Source organism: Cryptomeria japonica, chromosome 3 (assembly GCF_030272615.1).
Source record: "Cryptomeria japonica chromosome 3, Sugi_1.0, whole genome shotgun sequence".
In the NCBI taxonomy this organism is placed as follows: Eukaryota; Viridiplantae; Streptophyta; class Pinopsida; order Cupressales; family Cupressaceae; genus Cryptomeria; species Cryptomeria japonica.
This window is the reverse complement of record NC_081407.1, coordinates 376,927,743-376,953,916: the sequence shown is the minus strand read 5'-3', so window position 1 is coordinate 376,953,916 and position 26,174 is coordinate 376,927,743. Positions and strand designations below refer to the sequence as shown.

General features: G+C 35.8%; 1 protein-coding gene across 1 annotated transcript; it reads left to right on the top strand.

The window, feature by feature from the left end:
• The first annotated feature begins 1,350 nt into the window (after nucleotides 1–1,350).
• On the top strand, nucleotides 1,351–20,021 carry LOC131874184 (glycine-rich RNA-binding protein 1-like). Its single transcript, XM_059217439.1, has 2 exons — nucleotides 1,351–1,537; nucleotides 19,783–20,021. Exons 1-2 carry the CDS (start codon nucleotides 1,351–1,353, stop codon nucleotides 20,019–20,021), a joined length of 426 nt encoding a protein of 141 aa, XP_059073422.1.
• The last annotated feature ends 6,153 nt before the right edge of the window (nucleotides 20,022–26,174 follow it).

Sequence of the window (26,174 nt, the reverse complement as noted above, 5' to 3'; positions counted from 1 at the left end):
CCAATAAGTGCCAAAGGTGGTTCAAGAGAGAAGCAAATAAGAATCCCAACATCCTTCTCTTTCGCTGGATTCTCCTCTTCAACTAAGTTCCCCTCTTTCTTCCAGCCATCCCACCAATGTACACAACGCTTGAAGCACAGTCATATCATAGAAGTTATTAATTTTACCTTTTTCTTCCTCCTCCATCTCTACTCAAGCCAACCTAGGCTCTGATACAAATTGTTAGTTTAAATCGAGCAAAGAAATAACATAAAACAATGAAAGAAAAACGGAAATAAAGAATGAGACACGAGACACGATTTACAATGGTTTGACAAATACCTACGTCCACTCTCAAGTAGGGAAATCAGCTATTAACCAATATCCAAATCATCTAATACATAGACTGCACGCATATTTATACATTCATATTCAAGTATGAATCGAAGAGTCTAGGGAGCCAAAAGGTCATGTGACCGTTGGGCTTCACATCCCAACAAAAATTAAGATATAGTACTAAGATTCTCCAATTAGAAGATGACTAACCTTTCATAAGTAGTGCTAAGATTTATCTTTCATCATAACAAAATGATCAAAAGACCTTATTTGAATAATAATTAATAATTAAGGCACCAAGCCGAGGCTTGAAACAAGCAGTCCAATTTAAGTACTATATAATCCAGCAATAAAATGAAAGGTTAACATAAAATAAATATAATAGATTACTCTATATATTATAGATTCGAACTTGGCATATATCTTGGTAATTGAGACTGTTACAGTGATTCGAACTTTGACACATGTTTTTGTGTCTGACAAAATAGACGGCACTTCAAACTGTTACATTAATTAAGCCTACATTAAAATGTCCAAACGAGTGGCTGACAACAGCCACAGTTTAAAACATTTGACCTACGACCTGGCTTGTTCAACAATACGTTTGAACTCTAATGCCAGATACAAATGTACACCCAAACAAATAAATTAAAAAAGACTTGGTAAGTTGGTACATGACTTGTTATATTTGGATCCTCTGCAATTTTCCTGTCTGATACCCATAGACTAAAGTCTCATGGGCTACAAGTCTCATGGGCAATTGTTTTATCTTGGAGTTATAAATTGATAATATATATGAAGACCTCATTTTCAATATAGACATTCATCAATATCAATAAGAATTACAATATTATAATTTAATTGTTATCATTTGTAAATTCATATATAAGAAATGTTATCTTGAATATAAACATTCAGCAATAACAATTTTAGAAACAAAAATCATAATACCAAAATCTAACCATCCCACTATACCATTCAAACTATGTTACCCATTTTATGGTAACATATTTTGAATGGTATACCATTCAAAGAATGCGCACGGTGGGGGAATCCATGGAGTCCAAAGTACAAAAAGTTGCAGGACGTGAAGTCACAGCTGATAACTCTAGTTCCCATACAAGCCATGCAATATTTGGCAACAATGTGGATATTCTGGAAGAAATCTTGAAGCATCTGGATGCCAAGTCAGTGGGCATCGTCTCCTGTGTTAGGAAAGGGTGTCAGCAAGCTGCAACATGAATTTCTTGCATTCCCATCATAAGCACTGTTCTTCGCTGAATGAAGATGTCATCAGGCTTTCTCTCTCACTATTTTCAGTTGATTACTATGTGAATCAAAAGGGCATGTTTTATATGAGGGCATGTTTTATTTTGACATCCGGTCTGTAGATGGATTGGCTTATACTAATTGAGCTGCCAATGAAAAGTTAGATATTTAATACTTTGAGTCCTGATTGTCCTGCTCCAAACAGTTTAGGTTTACTTGTATAAAGGAAGATTACAGAAACAGCCTTTGAAAATCAGTTAAGAATTTTGTTTCCAAAAGTTTTTCAGGTTTTCAAATTTTGATATATTAAGTTTATTGCTTCTCTTGCTATGGCATTAATTGCTTATTTTCCTTCTCAAGTTTACATTGTTGAAGATGATTCTGCAAAATCTCGTATGGGAAAAATCGGTGGGATTCGAACCACAGATCTGATTTATGAATTAATTTACACTAATGCCGTATCTGGTAAAGTGAAACTGTGAAGACGGTAAGAAGTTATTGAGGCATTGACTGTAATCTTGGCTGCTATTGACTGTAATTTTTGCTCCTTCTTTGGTTTGTAATTATTGTTTGTATTTTGTAATTATTGTTTGTATTTTGATGACTTTGTCATAGTTTTTAATTATATTTTGTAATTGTGTTTTCTTAATTCTTAAAAAATATTAATGGTGGAATTTACAACTTAAAGGGTAAAATTAGGTTTTTTTGGTTTTTATAATTTGTATATGTATTTTTTAGATTTTTTTATTAAAAAAAAAGGATTTAGTAAGTAAATTTTAAATTCTATTGAATCAAAGAGTAAAGATATTAAAAAACTTATTTAATTTAAGGGATATATTTTTCAAACCTTTTAGGGAATAGGAAATTGAATAAGTAAATATATTATTTACATGTATTTCACTTGAGGGGAAGATATAAAGAAGAAAAAAACGTGTTTGATATAAGGGAAGTTGTATATTTTTAAGTTTGTAGGAAGGGGATTTTAGTTTTGAAATTTTCAAACAGTAAGAGGAGAGGAGAGAGAAGGAAAGATTTAAATATATTTATTTGTAATCAATCAATCTTTGTATTGAAAGGAAGAACAATTCTATCATAATATCATGTAAATTGTAGAGGTTTCAGTTTTTTATGAAAAGATTATATATTAAAATTAAATTTATTTATATAATAAGATACTTATAAGATATGCATATATTTGATTATGTTTAAAAGTTAGATTGTGATAGTTAAATATAAAACAAACAACATACATGTAACCTTAAAACTAAAAACAATCATAATACAACAAAAATATGAATCCACATAAGATACAACCATCAAATTACAAATCCAACAAATTAAAAAAATCATAAAACAATAATGTATAAACAATTTATTAGATAACTCACTTATTATATTATAAAAAATTGAATGACTAATATGAATTGCTTCTTCTTGCTTATTTAACACTACATCAACCAAATAAATTTGTTGAGGGAAAATATATTTTTGAGAGGACTATTCTACAAATCATTAACTTTAAAATAAAATAAAATTAACTTTAATTCATATGATTGATATTGAGTTTTTCATTAATTTAATTGTAGTCTATACAAGGTTTGATACTCGTCATTAGATTGGTTGTATCTAAAAGATACTTTAAGGATTGAAAGATATTTTCTCTTGAAAAATAATAATAACATATATGTTCTAGACATTTCCCCTCAAATTAAGACTTTGAGTTCATAATGTGAATGTTTTAATTAATAAAAGTGGGATCTAGGCCCATCCATTATATAACCACAAAGTGACACCAAGAGCGCATGAGGGATGCACAATTAACAAAAGACCCCCCACCAAAACACAACCAAAATGCTACATGGCAAACAAAGAACCAGGACCACCAAAACACAAAACAATCGCCCAAAACAGACACAGAGTGATGGTCTACTATGTGGGGGTAACCTTGTCCTTCCAATTATGACACAAAATAAGAACTTTATCAGAAAAAAGAGACATTTTTACTCGATCCAACCCAAAACCAAAGGAGACCAGCATAGAGCTGGGGCTGGCCTTCACCATCGAAGTGATGGGTCAAAGCTCATGGATAGGGAATCCATGTGTCTTTTGCCTTTCTCCTTTCCATCTTGTCATGGATAGCCTGTAGGGAGGAATTATGCTTGCTAGCCACATCCTTGCAAGAACAGTTGACTGCCTCAATTTTCTTTTTAAGGGCCTCCTAGGTATTCTTGATCTTTTCTAGCTCGTCCTTACTACCAACATTCTTGATCCAAGAGTACACATTAGAAATCTTTCCACCCATCATTTCCCACTACCCCATCCCATTAGATCATTGGTAGTTTTCCATACTCTATCCTTATCCAAATCTTCAGCACAAGTGTTGGCCTTGGCCTCAACGTCGATCGATGCTTCCAACTGATCGATCTTCTTGATGGCCACATTCATGTGCGCAAATAGCCATTTTATCAACTCTTCTTGTCTTTGGATGTCTAAGTTGTGCAGGTCCTTTACAATTTTTGTCAAAGCTGAACTAATAACTTGGAAGTTGGAGTGATCAAAGAAAGGAGAGTTTAGAGGGGGAGGGCTAGGGTTTCCTCCAATTTTAGTAGGGGACCAGTTTGATGCGGAGCCAAAAGGAACAAAGGATTCTCACACAAACTTACTCTAGAAGGCCCTCAATTAAGGTCTCAACATTCATGGATTCTTGGACAAACCTGTCAACAACATGAAAGGACACCTCTACACTCCCCTTTTCTCAGTGGGGCCCCTTTTTGATCCATAAATAACTCATGGAGATATAACTTCTCACATCAAGTCTCTTCTTGACACCCTCTTGTAGCCACCTATGACCAACTTGGATTATAACACATCCACCATTTCAGAGAAAGTATGGACCCTATAGAACCTCTTTTCCAACCCTAGAGACATTTAATGCAACCAAGACAACACCCTTTTGTTTGTACAAGTTCAATCAATGTGACCCGCCCTCTATAAGATGCATATTCCTTGTAGCCCTGGTTTGAGCCTCTAAGGGAAAAACTTTGAAATTATCTTAATGATACCACAGACTCTTGACACTTTTTGATGTCTCCTTTTGTGACACAAAAATCCTCCAAAATTCATATCCCAACTCTTGCATTGATCGGGTCAAACGATGCTACTACAAGAGGCCTAATAGGGCTTTTAGGCCACTTTTACAAAGCAACCACACACCAATGGATTGATCCAAAGACACCAATGGATGGGAAAGGTCTTCACACATCCCTAAACACCAAATCCACTATTATATAGATCCCACCACTCCTATTTTTGCTACTGCATAATTTTTAATAGTCAAAACTACCTAGTAACATGAGGATGCCTGGCGTAGGGCTTGATCCCAAAATTCACCAATTCAATGGCCCACTTAGAAAATTTAAAAATATTAAAATAAATTTTCTTCCCTACCATTCCCCATATTTTGAAACAATTTGGTCAAAGGAATGTGGGGTTAGGAAAGCATTTCCTCGGAAACCCTGGTTTTTGGAGGTTTTTCAGACCACCTTTCACAAAAATGCAAATATTTCGCTTGTTTTTTAGTCTTTTCCTACAAAATAAAAACCAAATGAAAATCAACACAGAGGCCTATTCAAATCAATGACTTATTTTGAACATGGAGTTCGTACAATGACCGTACAAGGCATCGTTACAACGAATTTGTGTAAATGTTTTAGTGTTTATTGAATTTTGATCATTGTCTTACATCGAAAGCTTCAACAAAACTTTAGTAATCCTTTCTTCTCGACCTCCAAGGCCTTAAGAAAGGTTTCTCAAACCTCCTCAATCGACTCCAACTGAAATTTGAATTAGGTAGCCATTGGAAGGAGATTAGGTGCAAATTGACAACAAAAGTTGTCATCCAAACTTGACAACTTTGCACAAAACTTGACAATATATGACACCTGCCTATGTAACCTATTAGGAAACATAATAAACCTTAAAAATAGGCCACATAGGCACCAAAATACAATTTTTGCCTCATTTAGGCATTTTCGATGTCATTTGACCATGGTTGACCAAATAGGTCCTAAGAAGTTCACACCACAAAATGGCACCAAAGCCTTACATGGCTAATCAAAATAAAAATGATTGGTCTTGAAAGACATTATTAAAAATTAAAACATTCAAGGGACCTACAAACACCTCTAAAATCTTTCATTTCTCAAATTCTCTTCAAAGTCTGCAAGGTGCTCCTGTGCCATACTCCCGAGGGGCATAGAAAAATCAAGTCTCTTGAGGGGTGAGGTCTGCAACAGAATGTCCATGATTTTTAATGGCATCTTCTATCATCATAGTGCTATCTTCATCAAGTAGGCCCCTCCACTTGACAAGATACTCCTTATAAGTCTTCTTTCTAGTCTTCTTGACCACCTTGGTGTCCAAGATGCACTCCAACTTCAATGGTTGGCTAGGTGATAGATCCTTGACCCAACCTTCATCTCCTTCTAATTGCAAACCTACATCTAAACCTGTAACATCACCTTTGTAAGGAAATAAATCTGAAACATTAAAAATGGGTGATATTCCTAAGCCTTGAGGAAGTTCAATCTCATAGGCATTAGGACCAAATTTATCCACAATCCTCCAAGGACCAATCTTTTTCATGAGCAACTTGGTTGGTTGCCCCTTTGGAAGTCTCTCTTTCTTCAGGTGTGCCATCACCAAGTCCCCCACCTTATACTGTACATCTCTCTTCCACTTATTTTCTTTCTCTTTGTACTTTTCAGTGTTCTTATGAAGAGTTTCTCTCACCTTCTCATGAATGTCTTTCATGGCCAATGCAAAATATTCTCTTTTATCACTTCTTCTTTCCAATCAATGTAGGTCCCTTAATTCAAGAATACCTCTTGGATGAATCCCATAGACAACCTCAAAAGGATTTCTTCCTGTGCTTTTATTGACAAAATCATTATAAGAAAACTCAGATTGAGGGATGATCATATCCCAATCTTCTCCATGCTTCTTTGTGAGACATCTAAGAAAATTCCCCAATGATCTACTCACCATCTCAGTTTGGCCATCAGTCTGAGGGTGATCGACTGATGTGAAGGGAAAATTGAGTGCCCAACTTCTTCCATAATGTATGCCAAAAGTGGCCCACAAATTTAGAGTCCTTGTCAGTCACAATGTTGAGAGGCAAACCATGTATTTTAACAAATCCTTTGAAGAATAAACCAGCAATATAGGAAGCATCATTAGTACATTTACATGGAAAAAAGTGAGCAAAAAGGGGCCCCATTGAGCAAAGGGAAGTGTAGAGGTGTCCTTTCATGTTGTTGACAAGTTTGTCCAAGATTCCATGAATGTTGAGACTTTAATTGAGGGTCTTGTAGAGTAATTTTGTGCGAGAAGCCTTTGTTCCTTGGGGCTCTGCATCACAGTTTGATCCCAAAGTATCTAAGAATTTTGAATCCTCTGAGGATTGATATTCAAAGCTAGAATCATCAGTAACCTAGTTAACCATTTCTTGTTGCAGCTCAGATTGGACGCCTACATCCTGTTCCTTTTTCATGGCAGCAATGGCCTTAAATTTGGTTATTCTAGTAGGGTTTTTGCTAGTGCTCATTTTATAATAGGAGTGAGGCATAATATGTTCCCCAGAATTAGAGGGGGTAATAATAACGTCAACAATCATATTGAGATCATAGGTAGACCCAACCACAATAGAAGGAACTCCACTAGAGGGGGATAAATCTAGGTGGAAGTTATATAGTATTTGGATGAGACCTTAGTGGAGTGGGGGTTTACCCTTTTCAAACACTTTGCAAATGAACTAGGACAAAGAATACATAATCCAAAAAGGAAAATTCATTCTAACCCCATACCGAAGATGATTTAGCATGAGAAAAAATATATGTATGGAACCTTCTTTTCCTATCATCCAAGGTGAAGTACTTCATTATGAGAAGAGCCGCATCCTTCTAAATTCTAAGGAGATCCTCCCTATTGTAGCCACTTTGAAGCTTTGAAAATGCTTCACCTAGTTGAAAAAACTAATCAAAGTTGTCCTTGTAATTCCCTTTGGGAATTTTGGGAAAGGACATTTCATCAAGGACCAACCCTGTCACCTTTGAAATAGCCTCCATCGAAACCATGAAAGTAACACTATCAATATTCGCATTCCCATTGTCCCAAGCATTAACGAAATTATCAAGGAGCTTAGGGTCATGGTCGGTCATCCCTTCAACAAAATTATCCAGGTTCCCATTGATCACCTTGTCCCACAACTCCCCATTATTCTTTAATTTAGAGAAACTATTTGGTTCATTATTAATAAAATCATCTCCCATATTTGCAAAATAGAAAACCAAGTTAAGAAAGTGAAAAGCCTAGGGAATGTAGTGGTAGGAAGTACCATCAATAAATCTTAATCCTATCGAATTAGCCAGAAAGCAGTGGAAAGGGAGAGAAATCCAAGGACAAAAATGCCAACTTTGGGATTATGTGTCATTAACTAATGAGTCCTTTAAGATCATGGCACGATCCTCCACCGAGATTTCATGCAAGTGGAGCCAAATTTTGAAATCATTAATACACTTGCCCATCCCCATGAGCTTACCCGCCACACAATTGTCTTCATGTCTCGCGTGGAAGAACCTGACATTTCCCAGTAAGGAAAGGAGATTGTGACACTTGGAGATAAGAGAGTTAGCTTTCCAGTCTAGATTAGCCGCCCTTTGGAGTGTCATAATGGTATTGCTCGAGTCACCTTCAATAATTATACGCTTGAGCCCCTTTTCCTTGGCCATAATCAACACATGATAAACAACTCCACTTAAGCCATGCTTGAAGTTTGGATTCCAATATTTTCCACATAGGAAAGGATGAGGCTATCACGTGATTCACTAATCACTCCACTATGTCCCATCTGACCCGGGTTGCCCCTAGATGACCCGTCGAAATTCAACTTCAACGAACCAGTATCGGGGGTTGTTCATAATGTGAATGTTATTTTATAGACTTTTGTTGGTATGTTCTGAGATTTTTATATAAATAATTGATTATTTTGATTTTTTTTATGAATATTTTATTATGTTTTAATTATTATTTATTAAAAATATTCTATCTAATATAAAGGTAAGATTTTACAATATGTAATATAAATAAAATTTTGTGAACATGAAATTTGTGCATTTATTTTAATTTCAATTTAGATATTTTTATTTATTTTTAAAGAATATCTTAATATAATTATAAAGCACAATATTTTATACTTTTTGTTGTTAAGTTTGACCATTTCCTAAATCTTTATCTATTTGCACTTACATGTATTTTTATAAAAAATTCCTTATTTTGGTTCTATTTGAACCACTTCCTATTCTACTCATTTAATAGCTTACACATTTGTATGTTCTTTACATTAATCTTGGGATTCCATATATTCTTTGTTTCAACACATTTATATATCATACAAAATTAATCACATGACTTACATCTAACTTGACATTAAAAAATTCAAATCCTAATTATTTTTTACTAGGATAAATAGGTTTTGAGGGGACCAGGTACCCCATACAACAGGTTTTGAAGGGAACTGAAACCCTCATGTTTTTCATAGATCCAGAACCAACAAAGTGATGTTGCAGAAAGATACATCAAAGACAAACAACAACTCAGCCACAAACACACGAGAAGAATCAAACGTTACAAAAGTTGTGGCAAAAAGGATGTAGGAAATAGAGCAGCCTCAACCAAACTGACTCCAGCCAATACAAACCAGGATGACAAAACCAACAGATCTAAACCAGCTAAAACATCTGCAAAACAGAGAATGAGGGTAAGTCAAGCACCCTCATCCAACAAGAAGGGTTTTCCCAGGCTCCCTTAACCTGTAACAGAGTCTCTAGGCCAGCAATAGCAAGACCTGATCCTAACCAAAAACAAAAACTAGCTAAACTAGGCCCTTGAAAACTGCCAACATCCAGCCCGTCCTTGATAAGGGCAAAATACAGAGGGTTTTTCCAGGCTCCCTCAACCTTGAAAATGGGTTTTATACGGCTCCCACAACTTGACATGGTTTTAACAAGGCACCCAAAACCTTCAACATAACCAACCATGATAGTAAGAAGCCTCCAGGAAAAAATAGTAGCATCCAACTCCACCTCAATAGGAGATAGGTCTCCTCCGGCCACATCCATTTCCCCCTCCATAGAAGATGGGACCACATCAATACGAAAAATCAGAGAAACCCCAAGATGCAGATAAACACTGAGCCATGGAGCTAATCGAGATAAGGATAGAAAAAACCCTCATCAACAGGGATCCAAGATAAAAAAAAACATAAGCAAAGAAGATCAGATCCCAATAACAGAGAAAATAAGGGTTTTAATAAGGCTCCCTTAACCATCATCTGGAAAAAGAAAATAGGGGTAATCATAAGGATCTCAAGGCCAATAAAATCCACCCCACGAGGTTTATGCAGGCTCCCCAAACCTAACACACTATGTTTTAACAAGGATCCCTTAACCAAAAAAGACCAAAGAGATCAACGATTCCCACTCCAAGATAAAACAGACATAAACAAAGAAGATTCAAATCCTAATTGTTGATTCCCACTATTTGATTAATTTATTTAGGAGTTGACTTAGTACTACAGTTTAGTCTATAGCATTATGTCTTGGTATTTAAAGATATTCATTTAATCATTAGTTATTATCAAACAATCATAGAAAGATCATTCACATTTATAAGCATGACTTAGGATCATTTCAATTGGAAATTTTTAAAGGAGAAATATTTTATATCTAATTCACTCTCCAAATCACTTGTATGTTTGGTCATTGTTTGTCAATATTTACCACAAGTGTAAATTTAGTCCAATCATAGATGGTTGGCCTTTAAAAAAATTTGATCCTTGTGATTTTATAATTTCTCTCAAACATTTTTAAATATAACTAATCCTTAAAAATAAAAATAGTACATAAATTCAATGAATCATAAAATAGAAATTTACATTGCAATATTTTAGAACTACATATAAAATATTATATCAATAAAGTGTGAGATTAATTTGAATAACCAAAAAAAAAAAATTGATAACCAAAAAAATCAAATTTACACAAGATTTTAGACATGAAGTGTACCTAAATTATCCTTATTTTTTATACTGAATGAACAAAATCTATAATATCAATAAATCTTTATCATCATTATTATTTTTATATACTAAAGGCCTATCACCTTAATATTTAATTTTCCTAAAATAACAACCATTTATGTATTCCATCATTCCTAAACATCATTTATTAAATGTAAATGATATACTTAACTCCTTTAAATTACTAGATTATAAACTTTTCCCAAACAAAGTAACATAATAAATATATTTCACTCATTAGTTCTGTAAAAACAAAGTGTAAATGAACCTATCCTTCTCCTTAGTTTAATTCAATTAAACATTTTTTTAATTTTTTTTTAAGTTTTTACCAGAAGGGATAGATTCCTTTATTATTTCATATCATGCTTAGTACATCCATCAGTGGAGGGTAATGATCCCTTCAACTAGAACATTGACTCTCTCAAGTTAGGAAGGAGAAAATAGATTGCCATAAAGACTTATATAGTTACCAAAAGTAGAAATATTGTAATTCCCCAAACTTTCATGAAATAGCTTTAGTTGCTCCCCCATTATTTTCTTTTTTTCCATAGCCTCAGCATCGAAAACCCCTACAATGAAACCGCTCTTTAGGTTGGCCTTAATCTTGACCGACTCACAGATAGTAGTCTATCTAAAATTTGGCTTCACCAACTTGTTGGCATGCCTGACAACTTTGAACTCTGTTGCCTAGATAATATTGCAGAAAAATCTCTCTGAAAGGGCCCCGTCATGAATATGGCCACCAAAAGATGAATAAGACCCAATCACCTTTTGAATGGCTGAGAGGACATAGAGTCTTCCTCAATAATAAATAACCTCTGAATTTGATCTTTGACACTTTCTTGCAAGCAATTGCAATAGATCCCAAATAGCTTTATCCCCACCATCTCAGTATGCTATATGCAAGATGCAGACATTGTGTTTTGCAATGTAATTTATAGCCTCTTTGCTAAAAGAAGGTGATCGAAAAAGTATACTATCCATGTGATTACTCAGACCTTATTAGAAAACAAATCTTAGAATGGATTTACTAAAGCCTGAAGAAGCATCACCAAAAATTCCCTTGAATCAAACGCCACAGCCTCAATTTTACTATCAATACCTTCATTAGGTAAAAAATCCACCTCCCTATTTACTTTGTGGTAGATGTGAGCTATGGAGAAATACGTAAGGAGCCTTAAACCTCTATCTGATCATCAAGAGCCATCTTATAAATTTCTAGCTTCATAATTAATTTTTTGCAACTGCATTTACAATTGATTTTGAGTCCCATTCTATATCCAAATGATCAATTTTTGCCTCTATACACAACCTTAATCCTCTCTCCAGAGCCATCATTCCAACTTCATTGTTGGAAGCCATCCCAATATAGCCATTAGCAGCCATCCCAATATAGCCATCATTCCAACTTCATTGTTGGAAGCCATCCCAATATAGCCATTTGCATCTCACCATTTGACAAATGGACCCCTCTATCTAATTTAAAAGTGATTCAATGGACATCTCGTATTCACATAATACCCTACGATTCCTTTCTTTCCAAATCTATCATGCAATCATGGTTGGTCCAGTCAGCCATACATATCCCCATACAGAGGATACACTCCCAATTGACCATCCACACAAAAATTTATACAGTGAATTATTTCGTGCAGTAGATCAACCTAAACTATCCATCAACCAAACAATTTTAGTGGTGCCCATAAATGTTAAAAAAGTGGGAACTTCATGTTTGTATTTCTACAGCTGGATTCACACATTATCCAATGGGGATCCTTCTCTAGCAAACAAATGTCAACTTTTAATGGATTCCAAATTATACCCAAACCACCTGACGATCATGATGCCTCTTAAAAAGCACCTACTCATTTCCAACAAAATTTTAAGAAATTATCTACATTGACTTGATTAATCTTTGTTTCCTAAAGAAGTACAATTTCACTTAGATTCTTCTCTAGATGGTGCCTAACTAAGAACCTCTTGTCAGGGGCCGATAGGCCCCTAACATTCTATTTAAGGATCCTTGTTGATCCCCAGGGGATGCTTTCCCTCCCTTGGTCATGTTCAAGAAATCAACCACACTTACAATTCCTTTTTCCCTTTCTTTATCTTCCCTTTTTTGCTTATTACTCCTCCTCCCTCTTCCCTTCTTCTTCCTTTTAAGAAATATATTAGTCGATTGGCTAATACATCGGGGATCTGTTATACCTAATTCATCTATTGTTGAAAATTTCTCATTTGAACCTGCCCCTTCCACTCCATTGTATGTGTTTTCCCCATCTGTATTTTTTTTTGTTTCAATGATTGGCAGACCATCATTTTGCCTCTAACTGCCGTTAGCAGAAGATGAAGTGGTGAGTTTACTACCACTCGCTTGCTCTATGGAATTTGACTCTCCTTCACAATGATTTTTATTTGTTTTTTGTGTCGCTGTATCTTTCTTATGTACAATGTTTTGCTCCTTTGGCATCCAATTTTTTTCATCTTAGCCTTCACTCTACACTACTTTTCTACATGATTTATTTTATTGCATCATGAATAAAATCTATTTTCTTCTTCTATCTCTATTTTCTACAACCAATGTCTACCTTGAGCACAAAACCAAATTTTTTCTGGTATCGTTCTAAACACCGCAATATGAATTCGTGCATAGATGTATGAATTATTGTCTACCAATTCTATATCTATCTTTATAAGAGTTCCCAATGATCTTCCAATTTTTTCCAAGAATTCTTCCGACCAATATTCTGTTGGTATATTATACATTCTAATCCATGTTGGTCTATCATGCGGGTTTAAGTTTAGAGGATCAAAATTTGGGTACCATGGTTGCATATATAATGGATGATCATTCATAGACCAAAGTCCATATTGTAAGATTTTCTCCTTTTCCTCTACGCTTTCAAAGATGAAAACAAAAAACCTTTTGGTAGAAATTTAATAATTGTTGGTGTTTTCTAGTTTTCTTCCATCTATTGTAAGGAAATCTACAGTGCAAAAACGCCCTCCTAATGCCAATTCGCAAAGGATGTAAGAAACAATATCTATCTACTTCATAAATTGCAAAATCTCGAGATGACTTAAACAGAAGAATAGAGAACATATAAGAACCATGCACATATACACAGAGATTTTTACCATGGGAAACCCTTTCGGGAAAAAACCCACACACTAAAAAGTTGAGCGTCTCCTTTGTATTATAGTAAAAAATATTACATACAATTGACAACGAACTTTTTGCATGGGCTCAGATTGTATTGCAATCAACCCAAATTTCTATCACTCTAATTTCCCAATGAAGCTTGTAGCAGTTTATACACACTACAATCCGTTATGAAAATCTTCTGAGATGGTCAAGGATGCTCTCGCTGTTAGAGGCAAGAAGGAGAACAAGAAGTTAGAATCCAAGACGGAGGAAAGCTCCAAGACTCCTAGAAAGAAGCCCAAAGTGAAGTGCTAGAATTGTGGGCAGACTAGTCATATCCAAAAGGATTGTAGAGAGAAGATGAACAATAAGAGTTCTTCTGATTTTGGGTCCTCTCAAAATGAGGATGGAGATGCCTTATGAGTTGAGTTTGAAATAGACCAAGAATATAGAAGGGACCATTGAATTGATAGAGAAATTGCACAAGGACTTCTTCAAGAAAGACTTGAGAGGATGACATTACAACAACAACGTTCTCTACAAGCACCTCAACAAGGTCCTCAACAACTCCCCCGTCCTAATCCCTAATAGAGTGTCAATATAGTTTGCATGTACATTATAGTCTTTTAGTATCAATTCTTTCACTCATAATCTAGGTTTGTCATAGTCTTTTCATAGATCCTAGGGTCATCATTTAGCATTTGTAATGCCCATCACAAAGTCACAAAAAGAAAAAAAGTAAGATGGATCCAAACAGTGACCCGTTGTTTAACCCTACATGGAATATGGATATATCAAAAAGTGAACCTCACAGATAGTTGAACTTTAACAACATGACAACAATACAAGAAACTCAAATGAGATTAAATGTGACAAAATGGATGTTGACAAGCTCTTGGGCAATTTGTTTGCTATTCAAGAGAAATTCTTTCGATAGGTTTTTGGTGAAATTAATTTCCTGAAACATGGGATCAAGGATATTGTGGACTCTTTCACTAAGAATCCAGCACTTGATAAAACTGATAAACTCTTGAAGTTGTCCAAAAAAATCATGGAAGATATTAAGGTCATGAAGACAAAACATGAGGCTAGGATTGATAGGTTGGAGACTGAAATCCAAGATTTAAAGGGAATACTTAAGGGCTTGGTGGAGGTTTGTAAGGAGGCAATGTATAACAATTCAAAAGGCCTCAAAAGAGTCAACAAGGATATCGCCTTGAAAAAATCTCATATGGCTAGATTTGAACTATCCTCTGACATTAACTTGGACAAGAAAATCTAGGATATGGAGGCATCTATGGGACCCTCTACCGGCACTAGGAGAAAAAATTAGGAAAGAGGCAGTTTAAAGTTCATCATGGAAGAACTCCAAGAGATCAATAACAAAGTGATCCAAAAGAATACTAAGCTTTTGAAAGCTCTTAGTTATTTTTGGTTGGTGTTTCTTGTTTCTATTGTGTTTTTTGTGGTTTGACTTGCTGGGGTGAGTCCCCTATTTTTGTTGTTTATTAGTAGCTAGTTAGTTTCTGGTTAACTTTGTATAATTTTTGGATCGATTTGGGTTTCGGGTCCCTGTAAAACCCATTTATCTTAATAAAAAATAATGCAAGAAACTCAAAAGGAACTTGACACATGAAGAACTTGAGGCCACTCAACAAGACCCGTGTGTCCTGATGATCCTCAACGCACTTATCAATCATGATAGTAGAAGGCATCTCACCTTATTATTGCAAGATGGTGCTAAGTTACCCCAAGATTTTGACATTACAACAATTTTACCACTAGGGGTTACTTTGATTCAAAATGCTAGTCAAACATCAAATGTACCACAAACACAAGCTGCAGCTTCAATTTCTACACAAAAAGTTACCCAAAGTGCACAAGTATCATCCACCCAAGCAGCTGCAGTTCCAACTAAAAGCTCACAAACTAGTATGGCTTCATCAAGTGTTAATACTACCACTCAAACATAGGGCAGTGTCACTTCTCAAACTACATCAACTGTATTAAGTGCTCCTACACAAAGTCAAACACAAACATCCCAAGTTTTAAATCCAACAAGTGCAGCCCAACTTTTGATTTCCCATTCGATGGGATCAATATATAGTCATCAGAATATTTACTTTGGTTCCACTAACACATTTGACATGACTCAACCAAATGTTGGCACACAATTTGGCTATTTTATGCCACCTGGTGGAACCTAGGACACACAAAATTATAGCTATGGTACATTTCAATAACCTCCTGTCTACACCACCACTAATCCATTTATTGGGAATATGTATGCACAAAATGCACCATTAAATCAAACGGAAATCCTTTCTCAACAAGTCCAATATTTCCAACAACAAATGACAAATATGCAAACTGACAATGACAAGAAAAACTATATGATGCAAGACTTACGTCCATATCCTTTCGATCAAATGCTATACATGTCAACTTCCCCTCCTCACTTTGAAACACCTGAATTCAAAAGATACCGAGGCAAAGGCGATCCTAGAGATCATATCAGAGAGATTTTCATGACCTGTATAGAGGTTGCATATGAAGATACCTACTTGATGAGATTGTTTCCTAAGAGTCTTAGAGGTTCTACTTTAGAATAGTTTTCACATCTCCCACAAAAGATCACATCTTGAGGTGAGCTAGCCGAGCAGTGCATAGCAAATTTATCACATAATATTGATAACCTAGTCAGTTTGATGGATTTATGCACTACAAAGTAGAAAGAAAATGAAACATTTGCAACATTTCTACAATGATGGAGATCTCTTTACCATAGATGTCAGAGTCATATTCCGTAAATTGAACAAGTTGACATGTTTATAGAAAACCTGATACCTCAAAACAAGTACCCTATACAAATGCAATGTCTTACATCATTCAAACAAATCACAAAAAATCCCTAAAATATGAAAAAGGACTCTTAGAACAAGGAATCTAAAATATGGCATGATTCAGTTAACAACACCAACAATGATAAACAAAGGTTTTGGTCCAAAAACAAGAATGTAACCAATGACGGTGTTGTTGATGCTCGTGTTGTAAACAAATCTCAACCCATAGTATCCTTACAAGGACCAAATCAATCATCCTTTCAAAACAAAAGCCAATTTCAAGAAAACAACACAGTTTCAACAAATATAAATGCCATACAATCTACTAATGTGAGATTTCAAAAAATCAACACCCTAAGAAGGAACTACATGCCACTGGGAGAACCTATTGAATCGGCATTAAAGAAACTGATACAGACTAATGTGATCACTTTTCCTGAAATCAGGGTATATGAACCAGGTCCCTTAAAACCGACCTGGTGGAATGACAACAACTTTTGTAAATATCATCACACAAAGAGCCACAAGACATCAAACGGTTACAAATTAAAGAACTTGATCCAGGATCCAATAGACCAAGGAGACATCGTAGTGGACACCAACAAAGGATCAAAAAATAAAAATTATACTATATTTAAAGATCCTTTTGTTAAGCGTGACAAGGGAAAATCTTCCAGCTTAGGAACACACGAGAATATTGCAAATTATACCAAGGTCATGTACGACTATACTATCAATGCATGAGATGAGATATTTGCTACCATCACTATAAACCTAAGAGATAGAGATTGTGTAGTAATCACGCGCCTGTCAAAATTTACCTTACAAGGAGTACCTTCTAGAACCCTCCTCAAACAACAGGAAGTTACAATGTGGCTGATTAGTTGAAAAAGACCCCTGCACAAATATCACTTTTTGAGTTGCTACAAATATTGCCAAATCACAGAGCTATTCTAAATAAGGCTCTTCAAGATTTAGTTGTGGAATGTGACATAGATGAAAACACTTTCCAATCTATGGTGGAAAATTTGGCTGCTTCTACCCATATTGCTTTCACAGAGTGAGATGTTCCTATAGACAGGGCTTTACATAATGATCATCTACACCTAGAGGTGTATATAGATAAGAAAAAGGTTAGAAGAGTATTTATATATGGAGGAGTTTGTCTCAACATATGGACACTCAAATTGATCAAAGCATTGGGCTATTTTGAGTTTCATAGTGATCCCACAAAGAGAATAAACATCAAAGCATATGATAATGAGAAACACCTGTCAAAAGGCATGGTTATTCTACTAGTACAAGTAGGACGTATTACAATTGATGTTACATACCACAGTATTGGATAGAGAGCTCGGTTATAACATGTTGCTAGGGCGCCCATGGATTCATGTCATGCAGGTCGTACCATTGACATTTCATCAATGTGTCAGATTTCCGTAGAATGGCATTGAGATCACAATACATGTTTATTGGAGTTGAGAAAATACAACACCACAGGAGCCCAAATGATCTCTGCAAGCTAAAAAACCTGTTACAAGGAGAAGCAAGGAAGAAAAATCACAGAAGAAAGAAATACACAGAAAATATGCTCAAAAAGAGAGAGCTCAATATTCACAAAATGTGTAATGTACAAAACCTTCTTTTTCTTACAATGAAAAGAATGAATTCAACCTTTAATGGTCAAGAAACCCTAAAAAGGAAAACCTAGGTTTGCACATAATAATTAATAAAAGAACTAATTATTACGCACCTAAAATTAGATTAAGTGTAAAAGAGATAAAGGGAACTTAAATAATTAAACAAATATTATTTAATTAATTAAGTAAATACCCAAATACTCTAACACCCCCCCTTAAGCTAGACTTAGGGAGAAGCTAAAACCTAGAACAGTTACTGAAAGCAATAAAGATGGGTCCCGGCAACAAGGCTTGATCAGGTACCCAAATACAATGAAATCTTTATGAACTGGAGAAATAGAGAAAACCATGTGGGAACAAAACTCTACTCTGAAAAGAGATGGAAAAGAACACCACTGAAGCATGAAGAACCTACAAACTCTGTCAAAGAATAACTGCTGATCTGAAGAACCTCCACTAAAATAGAACATGACCAGGTAGAAAAGATTGTAATCTGTATGAGTGCCCTCAAATGACACTACTCAAATCAGAAGGCAAACAAAGACAAACAACTGAACTCAAAGATACAGATGGCATGAGACACCAAAGCCTGAAGAGCTGGTCAATTGAACCAAGGAAGCATTAGAACCAACAAGACAAACCTCCCCATAATGCTGAAAAGAGAGAGGGACAAGTACACTGAAAAGAATGGCCAACAAGAACTGCACGACGAAGAACCAGGAACATCAAGGGTGCAAAGAAAGTACATAGTGTCGTGGAAGGAACACTCACTTGACACACATCATGAGGTGAATGTCATGGAAGGAACACTCACTAGACAATGGAAGATGGCAAACAAGATTCAAACATCAACCCCCTCATGGCACTTTATAAGTAGTGCATGCACAATAAGCCACAAGATGTGCATGATCCCAAGTAAACAATGCATGATGGAACTTTATCTCAGTGCGTTTGCATAAATACAATGCTACAATGATAAGAAAACTGGAAATAGAAATGAGAACCAAAATAGAGACATCCTACTCAGAGAAGAGATCCCAGGACCTGAAACAACCACAATATCCACCAGAGTGCTGAAAAGAAAAAAACTGAATAAAATATGCATGGAGTATAATCTAGAAATAAAACTCATATGGCTAGAAAGTACACAGCACACACTTTCCAAAATTTAATTTTTTTGAAAAACGGAGTTCAGATGCTCATTCTAAGTCTCCTGGAGTACAAAAAAGAGACCTCAATTTGACTTGAAAAAAACACATTCAAACAAAAAAAAATGGAAAAAATTACCAACATGACGAGGTCCGGCTCGGAACCAGCTTTCTGATGCCTATTCGTTTTCAAAAAAATGACTCTGTATACCCAATATATGGCCAAAAAACAAACCCCCCTTCAAAACAAGAGGAAAGGGTAGTCTGGTGGCTGTTCGAGCGGCAGTGGCCAGGGAGCGGCACTCCGGTGGCGGACGGGTGGTGCTCTGGTGGCCGAGAGGAGCTCTAGTGGCTAGGCGGCAGTTTCCGACGACGGTGAGGCTAATGGGCACTGCAGGCGGTGGGTCTAGGTCGGGCAGCAGTGGGGGCTGCAGCGGCGGCAAGGCCGGGCCGGGTGGCGGGGGCCGCAGGGAGGCCGGCAATGGCTGGGCTGGGCTAAGGAGTAGCGGTGGAGGAAGGTCATGAGCTGAGCGTGGCAGTGGGGCCGGGAGAGGCAACGTCTAGCAGCGGGCCAGGAGCGGAGCGCGGTGGCGGGGCCGGGAGAGAGTAGGGCCACTGGGGAGAGTTGTCGGCGAGGGCCAAAGAAAGCTGCATGCCAGGGCCGTATGACCTAGATCTGAGAAAAAAATACTCCTAGAGGCTCAAGAACCAAAATAGGTCAAATTTTATATGACCATAGTGGTTTTCGGGCCATCTAAGCACGATGGTGAGGTTGGTTTAGGCCCAAAGTGCTCAGAAAAAAGGTCTATCCCTAGGTGCATAAAAAAAATTCTGAAACCCCAGATCTACTTCCAATGCAGAAAATCTCAAAACAAGAACAGATAGCTACAGATCTGAAGCTCTGATACCATGTTGTTTGTCTTTGTTTTCCTTCTGATTCGAGTAGTGTCATTTGAGGGCACTCATACAGATTACAGTTGCCCAAATGATCTTTGCAAGCTGAAAAACCTATTACAAGGAGAAGCAAGGAAGCAAATCATAGAAGAAAGAAATACACAGAAAATATGCTCAAAAAGAGGGAGCTCAATATTCACAAAATGTGTAATGTAAAAAACCTTCTTCTTCTTACAATGAAAAGAATGAACTCAACCTTTAATAGGTCAAGAAACCCTAAAAAGGAAAACCTAGGTTTGCACATAATAATTAATAAAAGAATTAATTATTATGCACCTAAAGTTAGCTTAAGTGTAAAAGAGATAAAGGTAACTTAAATAATTAAAAAAATATTATTTAATTAATTAAGTAAATACCCAAATACTCTAACAATGTTGACCCAAATACGTTCCAACATTGTAATTACTTGAAGGAAAGTGTTTATAACCAAGTACCTATTAACCAAGCAGCTCCGCTCATATCACAATTGGAGTCATTAGAAAACACTAATACACATAATTCTACACCTCGTATGTACCTACGACACTTTCTTTGCAAATCAAAGAAGTGGGATGTGGGGAGTATTCCATTGCAAAGGCACCAATAGTTAGGCAATTATATCTCTCCAAGATCTTTTGGGAAACCTCAATCTACTCTAAGTAGACAAGACAAAGGGAAAGAGATAGTTAGATATTAAAACTCATGCTCATTCATTAGATAGGGAGATTTACAAGATGAATCTCTAGATGAAGATGTGAACCAATGGATATACAGAGAAGAAGATGACATGACTATAGTCAAGCTTCCTTTGGATCAATACGGAAATGGTTTCAAAATGTTGCCGAAACATGGCTATGATGGTACAACGAGCTTGGGACCACAAAGACAAGGAAGAATAGAACCTGTTTTACCTCAGGAGAAACCAAAGAATCAAGGTTTAGGATATAACACATAACAAAAGTATCAAAGGCTAGACAACATACACTAGATATATTAAATAGACCTACATAGGATTCTAAATCAACACCTCAAAGCAATTCTTCAATAGTGGTGTTTGTCCCATTACCTCAAAGAAGTGAATTAACTGAAGACAACCCTATTGATGAGTCAGTTATCGAGAGCTTCCAGCTTTTCATCCAAGATACAAATATAGTACCATCTAGTGATATGGGACTTGCAATATCTTCACATGCCAACATAATGATAGAACGGGTTTAGCGCCAGCGAGTGATTCAACCATAGAAAGACTAGAATGCCTTATACCAAAAATGAGGGATTTTTCTACAACAAAACAAGGATCTACAAGTCATATATAGCAATGTCCCACTATTTTTTAATATTGTCAAAACTTCTCTTTCTCCTATTGAGGAATGTGATGAACTAAATTAAGATGGATCGGATATTAAGACATACATTGAAAGCATAACTAACTCTCATGATTATGAATTCATGTCTACTCATAGTTGTAGCACATATTCAGCATATAGAGCTTATGACAATCAATCACCTGTGGATAATGGCATTATATATGAAGATAAATAACTAGATCCAATTGTGTCAATAAAGTATGTTTATGACAACCGAGTATGTATAATATCAGAAACACCTCACACATAAGAGAGTAAGGATTTATGTCTTATCCATCCACACTTAATGATTAGAGAAACCACCACATCTGGATTAGTTTGAAAATGACAAAGCTATAGTAGAGTTCCTAGGTATTAGAGATGGATTTCCTTATGATGATCATAAATTTGGATTTTCAAGAGACTTTGACTGAATAGCATACTTTGGAGAAGAAATCTCTTCTACATCACAAGATCCTAATAAAATAGACATGGGAAAAAGAAAGCTAAATGATCTTCTCATTAACCAAGAAATTTTTTCATTACTTGTTGAAAAGATAGAAGAAGTCAATATGAGAGAGGTTGAAGTCATACATAGGATACACTTGGTTGAATCATTAAATCCTAAAGAGAAAGACAACTTTTTCCAATTCTTAAGACAAAGACCAATCAACTTTTCTTGGTCATATTTCGATATGCCAGGGTTGGACCCAAAATTGGTTCTACACCACTTACCATTGTTACCAAGAATTAAGTCATACAAACAAAAACTTTGAAAGATACATGGTCTGTAGATCAACTTGTTGGTAAAAGTAGAACTACAAAAACTACTAGATGTGGGATTTATAAGACCCATTGACTATGTAAAATTGATATCAAATCTAGTACCTGTAACTAAACCTGTTGGGGGTATAAGAATCCGTATGAATTTCAAGGATTTGAATAAACCTTTTACCAAGGATGACTTCTGACTTCCCAATATAGACATGGTTGTTGACTGGACCGCTAGGAATGAAATGCTCTCTCTTATGGATGGTTTCTCAAGTTATAACTAACTAAGGATTGCACCAGAGGACCAATACAAAACAACATTTAACTATTCAAGGGGAACATATTGTTGGAACACCATGCCTTTTGATCTTAAGAATGTTGGGGAAATTTTATCAAAGAGCTACAATGACATTATTTCATGACATGATAAATAATATCATGGAGGATTATGTTGATAATCTACTTGCCAGATAAAAAATGGGAGAGGGTCATCTTGATGTTCTTGCTAAGATATTTGACCGATTAGAACAATATAATGTTAGGTTAAATCCAATGAAGTGTATGTTTGGTGTCACAACCGACAAACTTCTACGTTCCATTATTTTTAACGGAGAAATTGAGGTAGATCTATCAAAGGTCAAAGCAATTATTGAAATATCATCACCATCAACGCTTAAGTAGTTAAGGGGATTACAAAGAAGATTGCAGTCCATAAAAACTTTCATTGCACAACTAGCAAATAAATGTCACCCATTTCAGCACTTACCTAAGAAAGGAGTCACCTTTGAATGGACAAATCAGTGCCAAGAAGCATTCCATTCTTTGAAAGATTATCTTTTGACTACACCAGTGTTAGTTACACCTATTCCACACAAACCTTTACTACTGTATATATCAGCAACAAATTCATCTTTGAGAGCCCTCTTGGCACAATATGATGACCAAGGGAAGGAGAGAGCAATCTACTATATCAGTAGAACACTTATTGGATATGAGCTTAATTACACTCCCATATAACAGGCCTGTTTAGCAATGATCTTCACATCCCAGAAGCTTAGACACTATATGCTAAGCCATAAATTTTATCTCATTAAAAACTTTGATCCTCTTAAGTACCTTTTGATCAGAGAAACATTAACTGGAAGGTTGGCCAAGTGGGTCATGATGTTGAGTGAGTTTAACATAGAATATGTGGAGAAAAAAGCAGTTAAGGGTCAATTTATAACAGATCAATTGGTGGAAGCTCCTTTACAAGACAGTCACCCTCTATTGATAGATTTTCCTAATGAGTCTATGTTCATATTGGCAGCATGCACCAGTTGAAAATTGTACTTTGATGGTTCCTACACAAATCATGGAGTAGGTGCCAGAATTCTCTTTATCACTCCTCGGAGTGATTCAATTCCAATTTCATTCAAAATCAACTTTCCTTGCACAAATAATATAGTTGAATACGAGGCTCTCATCATAGGACTTCACTATCATACGGTGGAAGATAATATAGCTATAGGTTTATGGTGATTCCCAACTAAACGTCAATCAAGTCAATGACGATTACAACACTAAAGATGATAAACTAATGCCTTATAAACATATGGTAGAATATTTCAAGCAACACTTCAGCCACATCACTTTTGAGCAGATTCCAAGGATGCAAAACAAGGTAGTTGATGCAATGACTAGAGTGGGGTCTCTCCTGGACATGCCCAGCAATGAAACTCAGTTAGAATTCTTAGTAGAGCAATTGATGGTACCGACATATGAGATTCCATCATTTGAATATGTGTATGTGATTGTGGGTCCTAAATCCTCATGGTATAATGAGATATATGCATACCTACATGATCAGTATGTGTCTCTTGAATTATCAAGAAATCAAAGAAAAACCATCATTCGTCAAGCATCCAGACATGCCATCATTGCTGACACATTGTATAGAAAAATCCTTGACGAGACACTTCTTAAATTTTTAAATTCCGAAGAAGCACAACTTCCCTTAAAAGAGGTACATGACAGGATTTGTGGTGCACATTCTAGTGGTCCTGCACTAGAAAAGAAACTACTAAGAACTAGATATTACTATCCTAATATGGAAAAGGAGGCTTATAGATATGTACATAAATATAGACAATGCCAGGTACATGGGGATCTTATTCATGCACTTTCTCAGGATATCCAACCTATCACATTACCATGGTCATTCTCATAATGGGGGCTAGATCTTGTTGGCAAAGTTAATCCTACTTCTTTCAATGGACACAAGTTCATTCTAACAACTACCGAATATTTCATAAAATGGGTTGAGGCAATCCCTCTAACAAACACCACTAGAAAGTAGATAGCTAAATTCATGATTAACTATATCATCTACCTGTATGGAGTCCCAATGTGTATAGCAACAGATAATGGGCATTCGTTCAAGAATCAAGAAATGTGTGAACTGTGTGATCAATTCTAGATTCAACAAATATTTGCAACTCCATACTACCAATAAATTAATGGACATGCAGAGGCAACTAACAAAACAATATTGAAAATCTTGAAGAAAGTTGTCAATGAAGCAGGACAGGACTGGCATCTACAGTTGAATCCCACACTATGAGCATATAGAACAGGTGTTCGCACAACCACAGGTGCTACACCATACAGCTTGGTCTATGGTTCAAAAACTATTATGCCTTGATTGAAATAGAACTACCTTCTCTAAGAGTTTCCCTGAAACACATCATATCAGAGGAAGACTATCGAGTTGCAAGATTGCAAGAGCTAGAAATGCTCGATGAAAAGTGATAGATTTCATTGAATCACTTACAAGGCTATTAGAACATAATGGGAAGGATTTACAATAAAAGAGTAAGGCCAAGAAAATTTGAAGTGGGAGATCTATTTCTCAAAGGGAATCAAAGAAACCTAGCAGAGCATGAAAAGCCAGGAAAATCAATCCTAATTAGTAAGGGTCTTTTCATAATAACAAGGGTCATTGAAAATGGAGCATATGATTTGGATACCATGGAGGGAGGTCCACTCTTTGATCCTATAAATAGAATGCACCTTAAACGATACTACATCTAAGGGTTGGGTTGGTTTAGGTTTAATTTTCTACATTTGCATATCATTTCTTAAAAGTAGTGCATTGCATATAGTTTCTTTTCAAATGCATCATATTCACAATTTTCACTGCATGTCACTACATATAATCACTACATTCACATATAGTTACATCAATAAAACAAGGTGATTGTCTCAGTTAAGTCACCTGTCTTCACATGAAATAAGCAAAGGTTATCTCATTTCTTAGATACTCGAACAGGAAGATTTCAAAACCTAAGGTCAATCATCTTCAACATCACCTTGTGGTTAGGCTTTGTCTATGGTTGGGTAGAAGTTTCACTGTTATGCCTTGTCTCCCAAGTCTATCAATTGTTATATCTCACACATTAAATAGTTGCTCTAAATTATTAAAGATACCTAGTTGATCATGTGGCTAGTAAAAAATCCAAAATTATGCTTCAACGTTGCTGCAATTGTCACACCCATGTAGGTTTCATTACTTACAAGACAATGCAAGAGATAAAAGAGAAAATATAGCTATGTTTACATATCTATCAAAATAAAAATAACAAAGATA